Genomic DNA, 21,808 nt, shown 5'->3' on the forward strand with positions numbered 1-21,808 from the left:
GCAAAAGAGCTAGCACTTAGCACGGTTAGTGGCTAAGGCTAATACTGCTCTAACATGAAGACACAACAACAGTTTCAAGTTACATTTTTTTTATAGTTTTTGTCTATATATCAGATCAGAACCTAGCTATAAAGACAGAACATTTCATGTAAGTATTTGAACAGATCTGTAGAAACACATATTGTTTACACATATTGTAAAGGGTCTTTGACACATGTCACCATGTCATGTGCTTTTTTGGGCTAAAGAAATATCACTAATCAGTTTTATTATAAATAATTTAATCCCAGTGAAGTTTAATATTTTATAATCCACGGCATTGTTGCCTGAAGCATTGTCACTGTAACTGATTCGATTGACTGTGACGTCAGAGATTTACACCCCTAATATCCGCTGAACAAATGAGCAAACCCGATACCCTCCCGCTGAAGAGAGAATGGAGCTTTATTGACAGTAGCTCTAATCTGAGGCTGACACCACTAAGCCGCTCTATAACCAGCATAAAGAGTTGATTTAGCGATGAGTCACGGTTGTTTCCGGCGTTAGCTCCTCAGTGAAGGTGTAGAGATTCCTCTAACTCCCCTAACCGCGTTGACCCAGCGGCGCTAATCAGCTTAGCCGCTAGCTGGTATCCTGCACCTTTACACTGATTTTTACCAGTCTGAAGAGAGGCCTGTCAGGGTGCACTGGTTTGAGTTTGAATATAGTTGTGCTGTAAATTGCAAGCATGCATGCTTGTTTTTGTTTTTGTTGTTAGCTTTATGCTAAGTACTATAAACAAGCAGTGGGTGCCAAACTCCAGTTTGCGCTGCACAGCTGAATGTTTTCCCTGCTCTTACGACCTTGAAACGATGTGTTATCTAATTATGAAGGCTTTAATGAGCTCAGTCTGGTGTGGAAGAATAGGGACAGCACTACATGGCCCAGTAGTGTTGCTTTCCAGTACTACAAATTGAGAGGTTTTAAATGACATCATAGATGCTCTTATCAGACACTGGAAATGTTTTAAATGTACTAGGATTATATCTGTAAATTATTTACAGACACCATAATGTTCACATTGAATAAACTACGTTGCATTTTTGGTGTGGCGTGTCCCATGACTTTTGCCAGAATGCTAAACGCTGCACTGACCTGCTGTGGAATATGTGTGTGGGACATCCTGCACTGAATGTGGATGTGATTTCTGCCAAATTCACTTTGTTCACTGTTCACATTGACAATTCTACTCAGATGCCACCTGTCACTATCATTACCAACATTGTGGTGGTAAAGCTTATGATATATTCCAAGTATGAACTAAGGAATGTTTAATTACCACACAACTTCAGAAATGAAATGTCCCATTCCCAGTGTTCTCAAGTCTCACGCTTTGAGCGTGTGACACATGCACCTCAGCAAGTTCACACGCTCACACGCCACACATGGTATTTCTCACGCTTGCCAATCCATCGGCTGCATATTATAAAATACTCTCATTGAGCCAATCAGAATATAGATCGCTCTGTTGTTAGGCAGACCTAGTCAAAGAGGGTGGAGTTTCAGCCAGAGTGTCAGGCGCGAAGAACTGTCCGTTTCAAAAGTTCTGAAACACATGTCGATGAACAACCCCGCCCCGCCCCCCCTGTTTAACAACTGAAGAACTGCCCCCCCCTGAACAACTGAAGAAGAACAGCGCGCCAACCCACCCCCCCTTTGTATAACTGACGAAGAATTGCGCGCACCGACCACCACCACCCCACCTCCCCAATCTCACTCCCACCAAACTTCAAAACTTGAGAGCCCTGCCCATTCCTGAAACTATTGCATTTAAATTAATATTAGTAGGTTCTGTGGTTTGATATGATGTGTGGATTATGTTTCTTGTTCACATCAGTCTTTAGTTATTGACCTCAGAACACCTGAATGCAGCTAGCGGCTCAATGCTAGCTAACAGCCAAAATCAGCAGTAAGGATTGAAGCATGTTAGCTGGGATGCTAACTTTATTCTGAGATTAATTAATGGCCGATGTTTGATACAGGAATGATATCTTTTCTGTGATTAGTTAATCAAAATGTGTCAGTCCTACATACATTCTGGCTGAAATCACATTCATATTTAATGCAGGATGCCCTGCATGTATATCCTGCAGGACAGTACAGCCTTGTTTGGCTTCCATGGGGCATGACAAAAGTCATGGGATTACTGGGAGGATTATAGAGAAATCTAATTCAAATGCCCTCTCATTCACAACCCTGAGGACCTACGTGACTGAAGACTTGCACACTCTTTAAAGCCTGTTGATATTTAAAGGATTAATCGCATCCTAAGAAACATCTATGTCTATTCTCTAGAAACTTCTCTCAGTGTTATCTCCTCGGTCCATCTTCCCTGTTCCTTGAAGCACTAATTTCTTTTTTCAGAGGAAGTTGAGTCAGAGTCTCCTCCCCCTCCCTGTCTGTACTATTCCTTGAAACACTTATAGCTCCTGTTCTCTTGTCTGCACTATGTTCTCCTGGTCTCAAGCCTTTTCAAGGCCCTGCTTTTAGACTACTCCTTGGAAATACACTGTTCTGCTCTCTTCCTCAGGGCACCTGCTTTCTGACTGCTTTTATTTTGTATTTTGACGGTGCCTAAAAAAGTAACATTCTCCCTGGTGTTCCTCCCATATACAATATTCATGCCACATTGTAAAAAGCCACGTTACTCTGGTCTGACCTCTAGCTGAACAGTAGGTTACTCTGCATACATTTAAAAATAAAGCAGCTACAAAAGTGTTCTTTGAGCCATAGAAGAACAGCTTTAGTTAAACGTTTAAAGAATCATCTAGCAAACACCTAGCACTATCAAATCAACCACCTATCAGCATCATAACAATAGCATCCACCTAGCTATCAATATGATAAGGATATGTTAATTTCAAAGTTTAAAGTAAAATAAAACTTAAGTAAATGTCTTTCTCATTATTCCACAAATCAATATGAAGCCATGCCTGAGCTGGACTGGGAACTAAATTCAGCCCTGAACTTTTTCTAGAGAAACATCTCTGCTTTTATTTTGTATTTTGACGGTGCCTAAAAAGTAACATTCTCCCTGGTGTTCCTCCCATATACAATATTCATTCCACATTGTAAAAAAACACGTTATTCTGGTCTGACCTACAGCTGAACAGTAGGTTACTCTGAATACATTTAAAAATAAAGCAGCTACAAAAGGGTTCTTTGAGCCATAAAATAAAGAAGAATCATGTTTGTAATAGAGAACCATCAAAACAGTTCCCTCTGTTTCTCAGGATACGTTAATCAGAGTTACCAGCTTTAGAACCCGCAAGTTAACAGCTCCCCAGGTAAGAGCACCTAAATGCTGCACAGAGTATTTTGGTTTGTTTGAGACTTTTATGTTTCTACATGATTCCTCCTTATGTGTTCCTTCATAGTCTGGAAGACTTCAAAATAACATATGCAGGCCTATGCAGAGTTGGTTATGCAATTCTTATGGTAGTAAAAAGGGGGAAATCTGATGAGCACATTTACTAAATATAATGAAAGACACTTATAGTTATGAAATTCCTGTTTAAAACACAAATAAATCCTTATGGAAAGTGATGCAGCATCTAAAGTACACTTTGATTAATATAATTTAATGACTTAATATCTCATTACATGCTTAAATATACTTCAAAATCTCATCTAAAATGTTCATCTAGGTCTGAATAAACAGTAGTGAATGTCAATAAATTAATTTTACATACTCTATAAACAGCTGTCCAAAGAAAAATGATATGCTCCGATCATTAAAAAAGTGCTTTCCTTGCCAGACTGAATGTAGGCTAAAGGAGAGTGATTAGCTAGATCTTGTTACATAATGCTAACTGAAGCCTTACTAGCTTTAATTGATTATTAGCAGCATTAGCGTTAAGGAGGTTGTCCTACAAGGCATTGTGGTGAAGGGTCCGAGAGAGTTTGTACAAGTTTGCAGACTTTATTACATCATAACAAACTAAGATTATGTCTATAATTGTGGGTATGTATTGCATACATAATATATATATATATATATATATATATATATATATATATATATATATATATATATATATATTATGGCTGGCTGCACAAACTGGCAAACTTAGCAAGCTAGCTGGCAAAGCTAAAACTTTCTAAACACAAGATTAGCATTTCTGCATTTTCCTAACACCAAAATACATTCCCCTCTGCTGACTTTGCTTACTATACAAGGTACACAGATAAATACTGTATTTTTCGCACCATAAGTTGCACTTAAAATCATTTATTTTTTCCAAAAATCCTCAGTGCACCTTATAATGTGGTGCGCCTTATGTATAATTTTTACCAGTCAGGTATAAGGGAGCATTAAAGCCACCCCACTGAAATACAGTTATACAGGTGTTTCAGTTTTGTTCTCCAGCACCGAGGCTGGAGCACTATTAGCATTAGCCGCTAACAGCGCATAGCTTATTGTAAATAAACGGGAGCACTTTACTCACCTAAATAAACAGTTTTTAGGAGAGAAATCTGTGTAGATTATCGTCCAGTGCTTGTTTGACTTTAAAAGAAAATGTTTTTTAAGAATTACACTTTTGTTTAATTAGCTTAGCTTTACAGGTCTCGCCACACAGCAGAATTAGAAGGAAAACATGGCGACACCCCTGTTCCTTACTAGTGTCACATAATGTGCCTTATAATCTAGTGCGCCTTATGTATGAAAATATACCAGAAATTTTTGATTTATTGATTGTGCACTTTATAATCTGGTGCGCCTTCCAGTGTGAAAAATATAGATGGAAAATTTATACCGAACTTCTAAATCTGATTCTGATGATTGATAAAATTGGGTTAAAGTTGGGTTCAAGCCTGATTAAAAGTAACACTTGCGATCATTACTACATTAACCATTTAGCAATACCACAGCAACCACATAGCAACATAATAACAGAAGTGATAAAGCTTATAAACCATTGTGAGTTTTCTTCATAAATATATATATATATATATATATATACTTTTGTAGTTTTAATAACTCTATTTGTTTGATTCATTATTTTGTCTCAAGGATAATGTAACTGACAAAAAGCAGACAATTATACCACACCAATTAGCATGGTGCTAACTGCTTGCATAGATCATCACACACTCTTCCTAAACCGTGTTCAGCATCTTCTAATATACTTTATTTTATGGTTTCTGACACTGTTGGGCATGCTGTTAACTATAAACATTAAGCTGAGACATTGTAGTCATTTATATATAATATAAAATATATATGATATAATGTGCAGTCGGCTCTGCAGGGCGGCTGTAGAACAGTGTGTGTATTGTAGACGACACACTACAGTGGCGTGTGGGACGCTGACCTCTGTGCACTCCAGAGCCGAGAGCAGGAAGTGCGTGCAGCCCATTGGACGCAGTGCCGGCTGGGCAGCACTAAGCTGGAGTGATTGCATTGCTCACAGTATAATGAGGTCAATGGGATTTGAGGGGTGAGTGATGATCCGAATATAGCACATGCATACCTATGCACGTTTGCACACACACACACACACACACACACTGGTGCCCAGGTGTGAGTGTTTACGATCATACACATGCTTACAAACATATGCTCTCCTGACATTTATAGTACAATAATACAATGATGGATTGGATGGAGATGGATCACTGAGAGGGGGAGAGTGAGAGCGATAGAGAGAGAGACAGAGAGAGAGGCAGACAGGGAGAGAGAAAGAGAGGGAGAGAGAGATTTGGCTTCATTCCTGTTTAGCCTTCCTGCTCTCTCTATTCGGCAGGTCGCCAGCAGTGTTGGCATAATGCGGAAATCTCTATCTCGTTCTCTCTCTCTCTCTCTCTCTCTCTCTCTCCCTCTCTCTCTCTCTGTCTCCTTCTTCTGTTTCTTCTCATTCCGTTTGCTGGCTACTTTACCAACAACTAGCCTCTTTATTAAGAAGGAATAAAGCTAATCACACTAATTAATAATCCTGATCAATGCAATAAAACACAAAACTACAATTAAAGTAGGGCCTTGAAATTAGTTCAGTACATAAATTAATGTCATGAGCCATAACATTAAAATCAAGTTTCTAATGGCTCCTGACAAAGAGTGCATATATACTGACTTGCCATATTGCATGGGACTGGAACTAGAATCATGTCCCATGACTTTTGTCCTTTCCCATGGATGCTAAAGAGCACTGTATGTGAGAAATCCTGAACTAAATGTAGATGTGGAGTTCAGTCAGAGTTGCTTGTTTATTTGCCTTGACAATTCTAGTGGGATGACCAGACTGTCCACTGTGGGTGGTAATGTTTACTGTGATATATTTCAATATAACAAATCGATTAAATCAAATAAAAATCGATTGAGTTGGCAACTAATTTACAAATTGATTAGTTGGGTATATGTTATTATACACATAAGTACAGTTGCAACGAAAGCCATGGCAGTAAAGCACCATGGCACGACAGCACAACATCACTGCATGAGAACATGAAGATGAACTACTGTATGCTGGAGCTATCGGTGTAGGGGGTTCACTGTAAGTTCGTAATAAGTTCATTCTATTTTTTCTCTCACTCAGTGTTCCTGTAGCCTGCTAGAGTGGTTAAACAAGAAGAATCACATTCTTTATAAATTTATATCTCATTCGCATTTAGCAAACAAGTTAACCTCAGCTATCTTAGAGTTGTCCCTTCCACCTTAAATTTCATCATAAATGGGCAGATTGACCAGCAGTCCCAAATCAAGTCGTAGTTTTATTCAAGCTAACATTAGCAACAAGTTCTATTTTTTTCTCACTCTGTGTTACTAGAGCCTGCTAGAGTAGTTAAACAAGATGTTACTACATTTTTAGTAAATGCGGCAGCAGTTGCATTCAAAGTAAAAGAAAATCAAGACAAACTTTTTTAAACAGTAAATGTATAGTTTTTCAGGGTCTTTTCTGACTCTGACGTTGCTTGGAAGTCTTTAAGAATCACAGCTAAGTGTATCATTACATTATAAACACTGTTATTGTATTAGTAAAAAAAATTATAACAATAAAATTCATGTTGTGTTGTATTTCTGCATATAAACTCTAATATGTTTAATAATGGTATGTTGTTTGTTTCTTATACAATTACAACATTAGAAATCTAATCTACACCGTTAAAATATTTCATATCTGAAAACTATCTTGTCAAATATATATTAATTGCCTTTTATTCTCAGCACATGGCAGCATCACCCAATGTCCATTTATTTAATTTTATTTTGGCTGCATTGAAGATCAGTAGTTATTAACCTACAATGATCTACCGATCATTAGGCCTCTAACTACAATAATTCAAACCTCTGGTTACTGTTTAACCCCACTCACTAGATAGCACCTCAAACTTATATAGGTGTGTGTATTTAAAAGCCATCCGATAGACTGCGTGTGGTCCAGCGGACTAAGGCGCTGGCACCATGATCTGGAGATGGCTGGTTTAAATCCCAGTCATGCAGCTTGCCATTGGCTGCTGAAGCCCAGAGAGAGAGCACAATTGGCCTTGATGTGGATCAGCATGAGGCGTCAATGAGCTGATGTATCGGAATCGAGTCGCTGCGCTTTCCTCAGAGTGCGCTGTGATTGACTTCACATGTATTGGAGGAGGCATTACTAGTGATAAATGGAGGGGAAAAAAACAGTGTGGGTGGGATTATTGGCAATTTGGCATAGCTAAATTGGGGAGAAAAGTGGGATAAAAAAAAAAAAGGTCTTGTTAAGTTCATGCCTTGACAGGTCAGAGCTATGTTGGCTGATCCAGTGGGAACCACACAATAATAGACAGGTTTTAGGTTTTAATATTATGGCTAAACAGTTTCTGTTTTCCATATATCACTTTACAAAGGCAGACACAGCTGTAAACACATGTGAACTGGACTGTGCAGTTTATGACCACACACAGCCTTCTCACATGCCTGCGTTATTGATCATGCGTGCCTTTGCTGCCCTACATCAATAGAGCCATCAGCCAGCATGCCAATATACTAGCAATCTATATGGTGCCTTGACGTACTTAGCCTCCTGCAAGTCAGTTTCATCTCCGGAATGAACACACGGCTCAGCAGAAGTGTGCCACACAGACAAACACATTACAAATGTGTTTCAGTAGGTTTTAAATTAACTTAAATTAACTGAAACTGAAGTGTAACTGAGGGAGTTTTCAAACATGAAAATGTGGACCAGAGTCTGCTCCAAGGTTCATGCCTTTGTTACACTGTGTACATTTGATCTGGTTAGTTTTGGTTTCGCACTACATTTTATCGACTAAATAACTTTACTACATCCTGTCATCATCAGCTGCATGAGCGGAGTCTCTATACTTCATAATAATTGGTTTCTAGAAAGTTAGTCATTTTAGTATTTAGTATTTTGCTGAGTTGCTGTACCAGGTGTTGTACTGAATTCTAGCTCTCTAGCACTAGCTCTCAATTCCCCTTCTCTTACACATGACCCCCCCCCCCCAAGCAGATTGAGTGTTAAAGATTATCCTCAGATTCCTTTTATTTCTGTTTATAAACAAGGGTTAATCTACTGTTAAAGCAAATAAATCTATTCCCAGTCTAAGTGTTTGATTTCGGCACAACACCAATTCTTTTCTCCTTTGGTTTGGTCTGAAAGTCTAAACCACCTAGAAAAGTGTTGCACACGGCAGAGAAACAGTTGATCCGAACAGAGAACAAGTCTTTTGGTCGAACCAAACTCTGGTCCTTTGGTCCACACTGTGGTTTATGACCCCTTTCACACCTGCTACGATGGTTCAGATCCAAACTGAAAAGTCAGAAAGTCTGGACCACATAAGGCATTTGTAAAAACCCACTTGCAAAGACTTTTCTTAATTTCTACCACAGCTTTGGTTTTATAGCAATTTTTTTTAATGGCAGTTGATCTTTATACTTGTACAGAGCTTTATCTGAGGTTTGTTATACGTTGTTATCTAAAAAAAATACACATTAAATCTAAAAAAAAGTGTGTAAAACCTGCTGTGGGTCATGAGCTCCTGCTGCTGAAATCAGGCCTGAAATACATCATTTGTTCTGCAGAGACTGGTTATTTCCCATTAACTCTACAGAAATGATTACTGACAGTGATACAGACACAGAGCAGCAGAACTGATGCCTGAAAAAGTCAGATCTGTCTCACATTCAGGCGAAAAATCGGATTAGGTTTTTTGATCAGATATTCTTGCCAAATATCAATTTCCTTTAGAATGAGCCATTTAAGGGCTCAAGCTTTTGCTGGCCACGTCATGTTTAGCCTGAGCATTTACCACACTATAGCAGTTTTTATGCTTAACTGTGATTGATAGAAACACAAAACTCATTATTTAAAAGTAGTTACATCTCCATCATCTCCTGACCTGCCACGAACATTAGGTACAGATCCCTCCCTCAGACAAAGTCTGCTGGCTAATCTTGCTGTATACTGTCTGAGGTTCTCAAACGAAATACTTGAAATGGTGTTCCTTCAACTAATCTAGTGAGTGGGGCTCCGATAGGGGCTGACGGTTGAAGGCTGGTTCTATGCAGGTTTCCTTATTGTGGCATTACAATAAGGGAGCCATGCAAACCGCTCATAGAATCACATGATTCCTGACACTAAACTTGTTCAGCTAATTTACATTTTTTGTGCTTTATAGAGGTAGTCAAGAGCCAAGTGGAAATACAAAAACATGCAAAAAGAGTTTTTGTATAATATGTTCCTTTTAATGGGTTTGTAATGAAGACTTGAGTTGAGTGGGTCACATTTAAAAATAGAACAAGGAAAGCTTATTGATTTATGGTTCTATAAAAGAACAGAATGTTTAAGAACATTTATAACAAGATGTTCGGTATAAGCAAGTTAACAATAGTCCATGCTAAGCTAAACTAAGCTCAAACTGATTGGTGTCTGAAATAAATGAAAAAAGGATTTTGCTGCTTTTTCCCTATTGATCCAAATAATGTGTCGAATTGTGTGGAACCAAACAGTGATTTTTGTGTACTGCTACATTCATACACTATAATAAAGTGTTGCATATTTTGATGTGATATTTATTAGTTCTCTAGAACCCTAGGCTAATTATTTTGTAATCGTAATCATACTATTTACTGCATATGAATCAATGAGCTATGTGTTTAGGAGAGTGAGATATTGGTGAGTGCACATACAGTACAGGCCAAAAGTTTGGACATATCCTTCTCTTTTTCAATGACTTTTCTTTATTTATTTTCATGACTATTTACATTGTAGATTCTCACTGAAGGCATCAAAACTATGAATGAACACATGTGGAGTTTTATGTACTTAACAAAAAATGAGCTGTCCTCCACAGTCACCGGACCTGAACCCAATCCAGATGGTTTGGGGTGAGCTGGAGCACAGAGTGAAGGCAATGGGGCAACAAGTGCTAATAAACACCTCTGGGAACTCCTTCCTTCAAGACTGTTGGAAAACCATTTGAGGTGACCACCTCTTGAAGCTCATTGAGAGAAAGATGCCAAGAGTGTGCAAAGCAGTAATCAGAGCAAAGGGTGGCTATTTTGAAGAAACTAGAATATATATAAATTTTGTTATTTAGTTATTTCACCTTTTTTGTTAAGTGCATAACTCCACGTGTTCATTCATAGTTTTGATGCCTTCAGTGAGAATCTACAATGTGTGTCCAAACTTTTGGCCTGTGCTGTACATGTATAGCCTCACCCTCAAACTGCTTGGCCCAACATTATTCCCACCTTATTCTTTCAGAGTGTAGTAAACTCCCACACTCTGACACTGTGGCCAAACTCTACCTACAGTACTTCAACTGAAAGACAGCATTTTACTGATGTGCCAAACACCTGGTGTACCACCTGTCAACATCATATCAACCATCTAACAACAGCATAGCAACCACCTTACAAACAACTAAATAATGTCAATGCGGCCACTTATCATACCATAGTACCATAGCAACCACATGGTAACAACACAGAAACCACTTAGAAAAACCAACTAGCAACTCTCTGGATGTGGGACTACTTCAGCTGCATGACTGCTCTGGAAATGCACTTTTCTAATTCTACATTATGGCTTATTTAGTTTAGTAGCAGTGATAATAACAGCTAGAATGTGTGCCTCACCTGGACAGAGCGATCTCTGACTTCTGCTTGGCGATGTCTGCTGCCTTCTCGGCCCCTTCCACCGCCCGGTCCACCTTCTCACGGATCTTACTGGCCCGCAGTGGGATGAGGTGTTTGCGCTTGCCACTGACCAGCACATTCTGCTTGTATTTGCCCTCTTCCTTGGTGCCGTCTGGGAAGGTGGTGCAGCCGTACCCATGACGCTTGTTCCCCATCCACTCCCCCTGGAAATAGAAGAGGGCAATATTAACTTAAATCAGCATATTTACGTTTAAATATGTTGTTGTTGATATGTTGTAGAAGCTTTGCCGAAGAATCAGTAATATTCATATTGTATAGTAAGTTATTGTAACATGGCTTTATTTAAAATTTTAAGTTCAATACACTCCATTGGATCCTTTGAAGTTTGTGATAGATAAGAAGCTGAAATACAAATTATTCTCTGATCTAATGTGACCTCAACATAAGACGCTACCATCCATCCATTCATCTTCTTATCTGCTTCTTATCTTCTTATCTATCTGGTCTTGGAGCATCCAGAGCTTATCCACAGCGTACCACACACACACACACCAATTCCCTTACACTTAGAGCCAATAGACATTTACTTGTCACTTACAATGTTTTTTATCAATAGATCTATTTTTTCATCATCAGTCCTATAGTGTGAACTACTGAAAGTTGTTTACTAAGCTGTCTCCAATTGGTCGGAGCAAACACAAGGCAAACATTTAGCACGCTAAATATCTGTCCCAGTCAGTGACTGGGAGTCAGGAGCAGTGACTACCTACAGCCAATGGGAACACAGAAACAGAGAATGGAGGTTATAGTACATTTTTATCACAAATAGTGATTAATTGCTAAATATTATTCCTTTAGTTTTAAAAAGCAGAATAATGAATTTCCCTTAAAAAAATTGTTTACAGCAAACAGGGTTTAGTCAGTTAAGATGCAAGCACTACTGCTATGAGCTGATTGGTGAAAGCTAGAGACTAAAATAAGTCTCTGGTGCTGAAACATTTAAACAACAATTTAACAACTCAATTAACTCGCAATTTCAACACAAACATTCATGTAGTATGAACCTCGCATTAGAGACAGTCATGTCATACAATCCCAAATCAGAACAAATATAAACAGATCATGTGCTTGTTTGAGGACATTTTATCAGAACAAAATAAATGAAATATTAGTGACTGAATTAATGTTTTCATACTGAAGATTAGAGCTAAATGAGTTACATCTAAACATATAGAAAATAAAGCAAATAGCTAATTATTTTGTTATTTATAATAAAAGAACAGTATTCTGAATAAAAGTGGTAACAGGTGGGCCTTATCATGCAAAAGGTTTGGGAACCTCTGAGATGAGCTGATAGTTGTTAGCAACCCCAGGGCCATTTCTTCCACAGGCACTAGAACAGTCTTTTTTTTAAAAAGGTTTCTGGATCTGGAGTTCCTTTTAGGGCGGCCAAAAAAATGCAGGCAAGTCAGCCCCAGAATGATACATGTTAGGTGTAGCTAGAAACATCAGTATTCACTTTTAATCTAGTAAACTCTCAACCCTACCTGGTAGCAGAGTCCGTCAGAGCGCCGGCTCACTCCACAGCCTGTTCGCTTGTCGTTCTTCCACTCGCCAGCGTAGCTCTCTGTGGCCGTAGCATCCACATCCTCCTCTCCGGCGGGCAGCTCGCTCTCTCCCTCACCCAAACTGATGGTGGAGTTGATGTCAGAGGCGGCTGAGCTGACCGTGCTCATGCCCGCCTCGCTGCGGAACGAGCTTTGCTTGCTGCGCTGGCTGGCCAGTGAGCTCTTGGACTCAGACTTGCGTAACTTAAGGCCACTGAGGAGAGAACGCCGGAACAGGCCTTTGTTCTTCTTCCCCTTCAGCAGCTCGGCCTCACTGTGGGCCGTCAGAACGAAGCCGCCGCGAGAGACGGCAGGGCTGGCCACCAAGCTGCCCGGTCCTACGCCTGGGCCCACGCCCGCCCGCTCGCCTGCTAGCAGCGCCGTGCCATTGCTGTGCTCCGAGCGCAGAGAGTTTATGGAGGTGCGCAGGGGTGACCGGATGACGGCCGCCATTCCGTAGGGGACGCTCTGCCGTATGCCGTAACCGTGGCGCATGCCACCCACCCACTGGCCCTGGTACGTCCCTGCGGGTAGAGAGGAAAATATACAGTGAGACATTTTAGGGTAACCTCCTCTACAATGACCTGGACCTTCATTTTAAGACAAACATCACAAAGGGAAGATCCAAAGAGCTCTCTGAGGCCTTTAAAAAGAAGGCTGTAGATACATCTCACAACGATTAGACCAGTCAGCTGTTTCACTGTCTGCAAAATATTTTACAAGTGAAACAACTGACAACAAAGCTAGGTCAAAGCTAGTTCAAAGAAACACAAAGAGGTCTTCACCAATCCCAAATTGTCATCAACACACATACAGGAACGCGGTGACATCTAATAGGTGTCATGAATAAAATAAATGAGTAAACCTGGTTTCTTCAAAATGCACTTTTTGCAAGTTATTTCTACATTTTACTTACTTGCAGGGTAACAATAAATGTATTTATTGTTCTGATTTCAGATAACCTTAAACTAACCTTAACATGTGATGTGAGCATGCTCAGTGGCAAGCAAGCAGAGCAGCCACAGTGCTTCTGATGGTGCTGATACAAGAGCTACTGCAAACATAGAGAAATCAGAAAGGCCAACTCAAGTCTTTATTTCTTCATTCCCACATTTTTAAACCACAGTAACAACATAATTTGAATAAGAACTGAAGAGAGGCCAGAGGGGTTGAAAAATATTGCTTTACGTGTACTGAACAAGTTGTCTCACTTAACCTCTTGAGACCCTGCGTCCTCATATGGGGACATTACATTTCTGCTTCTCTGCACGATGATAATTTATTATAATTTTTTTTAAGTTGACACTTCAACCTCATTTGGAGACACTACCCGTACCATCTAGTGGTAAATAATTGATTTACAACAAGATTGCGGGGATCCCAGGTAAAAGTTTCTACAGCCAGTCCAGACAGAAAAATGTGCCAAGTGTAAACATTATCGTCCAATTTAATCTTTGAAACTAGTTTATTTTTTAGGGTAAGCACAGATGATTTGAGTTACATAAATCAACAGGTATTATAATGCTATAAATGTGTAAGGCTAAATGAGTAACACTTATTTGTTCTTTTTAAGGCAATTCGTTTGCAGGATTTGTAGATTGATTAATTTTGATTTTGCAGTGTAATTTCTGCCACAGTTGAAAATATAGCAATTTACCATCAGAAAGAGGACAAACAAGTTTTATTTTCAGGAAGATTAGGAAATATCAGAAATCAGGTAATATCCTGGTCCACTTACATGCTTAGTGTTAACAATAATCAACATTCCTTCCTTCATATCTTAGCAGTTTTATTATATCATCCCATTATGGTAGTATTATGAAACATGAAATTGGTTTGCAATGCTGTTCCCATGTTGCTGCTAGTACTTGATTTGACACGCAATGTGTGATTCAGCATCAATTACAGCAGCTCCAGATCTTAATGTTTTTCCTTATCTAACCTGAATCTAACACCTGAGACACCAACCTGAATTCATAAAAAAGATTGTTAATAAGATGATGAACAGGTCTGGCTGTGTTTAGTGATAAGGGAATGCACAGACAATGGAGGGTCTCCAGAACTGGGACTGGGAACCAGTGTTTTAGGAGCAGATGGCCGGAGATTTGGATGAGTCATGCTTTGTTCAGTTTTTGGTTTTCCGGACACAAATTAAGCCGAGTCTCAAGATCTTTAAAGAGACTTAGCCACTGAGTGTATAATTAGCATGTTCCTGTGAAGGACCATGAACACACACAATGACACACACACTCATAGTATCCAGGGCTTTGGGAATAGATTTCAGTATATTTCATACAGTACATTAAATATAATTTTAAGTATAATAATAAATTATATAAGCCATTGTTTCTATATATTTCAGCCTATCCCCATACAGGTGGGAATTCTTTTCCTGATATGAGAATATGCAGAAATTTATTGACAGCCTAGTGGTGTGGGTGGGGTTTTCTCAGAGTTTACCTAATCATCACTGATACAGACGACAAACGGCCTCAGGGAAAAAAGATATTTAAAATAATTTTATTTCTAAATGTTTTCCTATTTTCTTCACAAATTACACGGCCAAGTACCCAACCAAATGAAGACTTCCTCTATTACTAGTGATGCCCAACACTCAAAGACACCTTGTGCTGATCAACATCACCCTTTGGAGTGGTTCGTGGAAAGACCACCATCTACCCACCCAAAAAGAGCAAGGCAAATTGTGCTCTCTCAGGGCTCCAGTGGCTGATGGCAAGCTACATAACCAGGATTCGAACCGGTGATCTCCTGATCATAGTGGCAGCGCTTAGCCCTCTGGACCACTCAATATTGAAACTGATATTAACCAGAATGTTTTTTACAGGGCTGGAAATTTATATTAAGTTTAGGAGTGCTGTATATGGTTTCAGTCCAATAGACTTTTAACAACAATTTACAATTCACAATTAACAGTGCAGTAATTCATTCAGTAAAAAAAACATTTAATTTCCATTTAAAGTCAAATGAACACTGTATATTAATCTTCACAGATTTCTCACCTGAAAACCATTTATTTGGTTGAGTAACACACTTCCGTTTACTTACAGTAAGCTTAGATTTTTAATATTTTACCACGGTTAGCAGCAAAGCTAGCCATGGAAAGCAGCATTTAGCGCTGGCTGACAGTGCTACACTGAAAAACCCTGAGTCATGCCGCTATCAGCTAGCGGTTTGCCCCAGATTGTTTAAACACTGTAAACACACAGGCTAATGTCCCATATATTCACCTCTGAATGGCAAAAGAGCTAGCACAGTGGTTAGCAGCTATGCTAGTACTGCTCCAGCCTCAGTGCTGGAGAAACTTTACTGAAACTCCTTTATGATGCTGTATTTCAGCGGACTATTTCTATTTGCTACTTAAGGCATGTAGGCCTCACTGACCTGGCAACAAGAGTGAGTACACTCCTAAGTTAAAATAGTCAAACTGTGCAAAATTAACATCTTTGGGGAATTCATTAAATGGAAGGTGAAGGAGTACAATGTTTCAGCTTCGATTGGTTCTTATATCCTTGCAGTGGTGGCTGCTATGGAGTTTCTTAGTGGTTGCTAGGCAGTCTACTTTCTTCCATGTGATTGCTAGTGTGTCTCAAGTGGATACTCAGGCTAATTAGTTGCCGTGGTACCCCATGTAGTTGGTTAAGTGATTCTAGTGCATTTATATCATAGGCAGACATCCTTTTAAGAATAGTCTTCTGTAAAAAAATCCCTGTCTTCAGCATGGGTTTACCTCCATTCACACCACAAATAAACTGTATACAAATGCATTTGAAGCTGTGGGACAGGAACATTGTCCATTTAATGTAAGATCTTTTGTCCTGTTTAAATCCAGTTATATACACCTTTTTATACCATTAAGCATTTAATTCTAGTAGTTTGTTTTTGACCAGGTACACCATGGTTGTACAAAAGTTCAATATAACGCAAAAAATGTACAAAAATAATTGACATGTATATTTTTTCCAAATTTATTCAGATGCAAAATGCCTAAAGTATTGGATGATCAGGATAATTATATTAAATGAATTTGTAAATTGAACACAATAGGAGGGTTAGAACGTTCTAAAAAGAACCATCTAAAACTCTTTAACCAACCCTCCTGTTATTTAAAGCAGTAACTACTTCCGGCGCCGTACTAACTACTTCCGGCGCCGCACAGAGCGGCAGCCTTTCCAGTAGCTCCGTCTTTTGTGTACTTTTTTAGCCTTTTTTCCTTACTTTTACTTTGTTTTAAGACTCTTTTATCACTAGTGTAGTGATTACTTGTATGTCCTATGGACATGGAATCCACTCTCGTGAGCGCGTGGGGAACTAACCTTGTTTACACGAGGGAAGAGTTGCTGGCGCTGCGAACAAAGGAACACGCCAGCCAGACGCATCACATCCCAGCAGAGCTGCGCCGACCCTACCGCGGGTGTAGAGCTGGAGCTAAGCTAAAGGCTAAGCGCATGGAGAAACGCTGGAGGTTTAAACCATCTGTTCCTTCCGTGGTGATGGGGAATGTGAACGCTCTGACCAACAAGACGGATGAACTAGCGGCACTAGTTAGTAACCAGCGGTTGTATCGGGAGTGTAGCATTTTATGCTTCACGGAAACGTGGCTAACTAGCAACATTCCGGATGCTAACATGGATATTCCCGGCTTCACCACCGTAAGAGCGGACAGATACCCCAAACGGAGCTGAAAAAACAAAGGTGGGGGCCTCGTGCTGTTTGTAAACATCAGATGGTGTAACCCAGGACATGTAACTGTGAAGGAGATCATCTGCTGTCGGGATGTTGAACTGTTGGCGGTGAGTCTCCGACCCTATTACATGCCCAGAGAGCTTTCCCACGCCATTGTTGTTTGTGTTTACATCCCTCCTCGTGCTGACGCCGAGGCCGCGTGTGATGTCATTCACGCAACCATCGCGAGACTTCAGACACAGCATCCTGAAGCTTTTCTTGCCATCTCGGGGGACTTTAACAACGTCACACTGGACTCAGTACTCCCTGCTTTCCACCAGTATGTGAACTGTCCCACCAGGAAGAACAGAACTATTGATCTCCTTTACTCCAACCTAAAGGATGCATACTCCGCCACACCTCTACCCCCTCTGGGAAAATCTGACCACAATCTGATCTACCTGCAGCCCCAGTACAAGCCCCAGGTCCGTAGACAACCTGCATCTACACGCTCCTTCAGGAAATGGTCTCCTGATGCTGAAGCAGCTCTTAGGGACTGTTTTGAGTCCACTGAATGGAGTGTATTGCAGGAGCCATACGGTGAGGACATTGAGGGGATTACACATTGCATGACGGACTACATGAACTTTTGCATGGACATTGTTGTTCCTGTGAAAACTGTGCGTTGTTTTGCTAACAACAAGCCCTGGATAACCAGCAATGTTAAAGGCATTTTAAACAAGAAGAAGAGGGCCTTTAAAGAAAACAACCAGGAGTCCATTTGCGAGAGGCCAAGGAGTCCTACAGGAAGAAGGTGGAGCAGAAGCTGAGGGAAAATGACATGAGGGAGGTATGGAATGGAATGAAGACAATCACTGGCTGTAAGCAGAGGATGGACAGTGCTGCAGATGGTGAAGTAGAGAGAGCCAATGAGTTCAACACCTTCTACAACCGGTTTGACTGCCCTGTTCAAGACCCTACAGCTCTGGTAGACACCTCCTCCACACCCCCCCTCATCTCATCAAGCAACTCAGCCCCCGCTCCCCCCTACTCCCCACACTCAGCTGTCCTGACCACCAGCACCACTGTAGCCCCCCCTCCTCCTCCCCCTCTGCACACCTTCACTGCTGACCAGGTTAGAGGTGAACTTAGGAGACTCCACCCAAGAAAGGCAGTTGGCCCAGACAAAGTGTGTCCCAGACTACTTAAGTCCTGTGCAGCTGAGCTGGGGGCTCCCCTGCAGCACATCTTCAACCTGAGTCTGCATTTGGGGAGGGTCCCCACACTGTGGAAGACAACATGCCTGGTTCCAGTACCCAAAAAGACGCATCCCAGTGAGCTCAATGACTTCAGGCCGGTCGCTCTTACATCACATATCATGAAGACCCTGGAACGTCTGCTTCTACACCACCTCAGACCCCAGGTTCAACATGCAATGGACCCCTTGCAATTCGCCTACAGAGAGAAAGTGGGAGTGGATGATGCCATACTGTACTTTCTCCACCGGACCCACTCTCATCTGGACAGAGGAGGCAGCACTGTGAGAGTCATGTTCTTTGATTTTTCCAGTGCTTTCAACACCATTCAGCCTCTCCTACTGAAAGACAAGTTGGTGGGGATGCAGGTGGATCCATATTTGGTCTCCTGGATCACAGACTACCTCACTGACAGACCTCAGTATGTCAGGTTGAAGGACTGTACATCAGAGACTGTGGTCTGCAGCACAGGAGCACCACAGGGGACTGTGCTCTCCCCGTTCCTTTTTACACTCTACACCTCAGACTTCCAGTACAACTCTGAGACATGCCACATGCAGAAGTTTTCGGACGACACTGCCATTGTGGCATGTATACGGGGAGGAAAGGAGGAGGAGTGCAGACACCTTGTGGAAGACTTTGTGGCGTGGTGCAATAGGAACAACCTGCTGTTGAACACCTCCAAGACCAAGGAGATGGTGGTGGTGGTATCTCGGACTGCATCTGGATGATAGGCTGGACTGGTCAGCCAACACAGACATCCTGTACAGGAAGGGACAGAGCCGGCTCTACTTCCTGAGGAGGCTGGGGTCTTTTAACATCTGTCGGAAGCTCCTGCTGATGTTTTATCAGACTGTGGTGTCCAGCTGTCTTTTCTATGCTGTGGTGTGCTGGGGAGGAAGCATGAAGAAGAGGGACGAGATGCGTCTGAACAAGTTGGTCAGGCGTGCGGGGTCCGTGGTTGGCGTGGAGCTGGACTCTGTGGTAACGGTGGCAGAGAGGAGGACACTGCACAAACTACTCTCCATCATGGATGATGATGGTCACCCATTACATTCCATCATCATGGATCATAGGAGCAGTTTCAGTGGCAGGTTCTTGTCACAGAGCTGCTCTACGGACAGACTGAGAAGATCGTTCGTCCCGAGAGCCATCAGACTCTTCAACTCCTCCCAGTGGAGCCGGAAGAGAGAAGACAGATGAGAAACAAGGCTCATATGTGCTTTCTTAATCACAGCCTTTTTTTTATTTTATTTTTTATCTGTACTGGAAAAACACCATACACATCTACACCCTGAGACTCTTTTGCCTCTTTACTGTATATACTGTTTATTTGCACTCCTGGACACTTGTCACTTTACTGTACATCCTGTACACTTGCACTCCTGGACACTCTACTGTACATCCTGTACACTTGCACTCCTGGACACTTTACTGTACATCCTGTACATTTGCACTCCGGGACACTTTACTGTACATCCTGTACTTTTGCACCCCTGGACACTACACTACGCACCTAACTTAAATATAATACTTGCACATGTTTATGTTTATGTTTAATAGTCATATCTACTAATACCTCCTATACTTAGTTTATTCTTTTACTGCACTACCTCATATCTACGACTGTTTACTTCCACACTTTCTATAGTTTTTTTGTATTTATATATTTATGTATATATTTTTTTAAGTCTCAATTTAGAATTTATCCCTCAATAAGTGTATTGTACTACACTTATTGTTTGTTTCTACTGTGTATTGTTTTTGTTTCTACTGTGTTGTGTAATTGCTACTGGCTGCTAAATTTCCTTCGGGATCAATAAAGTATCTATCTATCTATCTATCTATCTATCTATCTATCTATCTATCTATCTATCTATCTATCTATCTATCTATCTATCTATCTATCTATCTATCTATCTATCTATCTATCTATCTATCTATCTATCTATCTATCTATCTAACTAACAGAAACAGACACTTTAAGGAAACTCTTAGGAAAATTTTACTCTGGTCCACTTATAACTTTAGTGCGGTTCAATTAAGCAGGTGTGAAAACAGTGATCGCACTATGCCTGTGTAAAACCAGACCAAACAGAGGGAAAAAACACTCCAACTCATCAACTGATTCGGAACAGAGAAAAAAACTACAGGTGTGAAAACCCCCTTAATGTGTTTTAGAGCATCAGTTGTAAAGTTGTGAAGAAGTAGAGTTACAGGTATACAGTAAACAGCACTATTTTGTTCTACTACTATTTTGTTCTACTATTTTGAGTAATGTTCTAATCCATATTATGGTGAGAACTACTCAACTAAGTAAAGAAACTTACTTTAAGAAATGTATATCAAGAACTTTTTGAAAGTACTCTCAAGTGCAATTGCAAGGACCATCAAAATGGTTATGATGATACTGGCTCTCATCAGGACCACAACAGGAAAGGAAGAGCAAGAGTTACACGTTAACAGCACCCAGGAAAAGAGCGCCTAAATGCTTCACAGTTTTTTGGTTTATTAAACACTTAAGTCACTACATGATTCCTTATGTGTTTCTTCATAGTCTTGATGAGTTCAGTATTTATTTACCATGTAGAAAAAAAAATAAAAACATTAAATGAGAAGATGTCATTTCTCTCAGAAAAAATTAAAACTCCAGATCACATTAGTGCAGATGTTTATTCAGAACATGGGCTGTTCTTTACCGATGGAATGTATGGTTAAGATTATAACTTTAGTTATGCTTAAAACTACATTTTACAACATTTTAGTTCCGACCTCACAATCTGATTGGTTGAGAAGTGTTCTAGCCGTGTTAATATATGTGTGATAACATCATGGCCTTCTCACACTAAACTTGTATCTCTCCGCCGATGCGTTGCCTAGTAACGGCGTATATACACAGGACACCCGCAGCAGCGTTAGCGTAGCACAGGCTAGCGCTCAGCCGTGGCACGCTCGCCCGCAGCCCGCAGCGCTGACTCGAATTTTGTGGAAAAAAGGGAAAGAAAATTGCTCGGTTACTGCCGCCTGACAGCCAGAACGCTAACCAGCCAGGCTAGGCTAAGCTAAGTTAATGCTAAGCTAAAGCAAGCTATGCTAACCTAACCACAGTCCAGCTAAATTGG

General features: G+C 40.5%; 1 protein-coding gene across 1 annotated transcript in view; it reads right to left on the reverse strand.

Annotated features, from left to right (window-relative positions):
- jph3b (junctophilin 3b) overlaps window positions 1–21,808 on the reverse strand; it is an 83,502-nt gene that overhangs the window by 19,643 nt on the left and 42,051 nt on the right. The window contains exons 2-3 of the mRNA XM_015602660.3: window positions 12,688–13,271; window positions 11,120–11,343 (exon numbers count right to left, since the gene is read on the reverse strand). Of these exons, the coding sequence (XP_015458146.1) occupies window positions 11,120–11,343; window positions 12,688–13,271 (808 nt within the window). The remainder of the gene's footprint in view (window positions 1–11,119; window positions 11,344–12,687; window positions 13,272–21,808) is intronic.

Source organism: Astyanax mexicanus, chromosome 10, assembly GCF_023375975.1.
Source record: "Astyanax mexicanus isolate ESR-SI-001 chromosome 10, AstMex3_surface, whole genome shotgun sequence".
Taxonomy (NCBI): Eukaryota; Metazoa; Chordata; class Actinopteri; order Characiformes; family Acestrorhamphidae; genus Astyanax; species Astyanax mexicanus.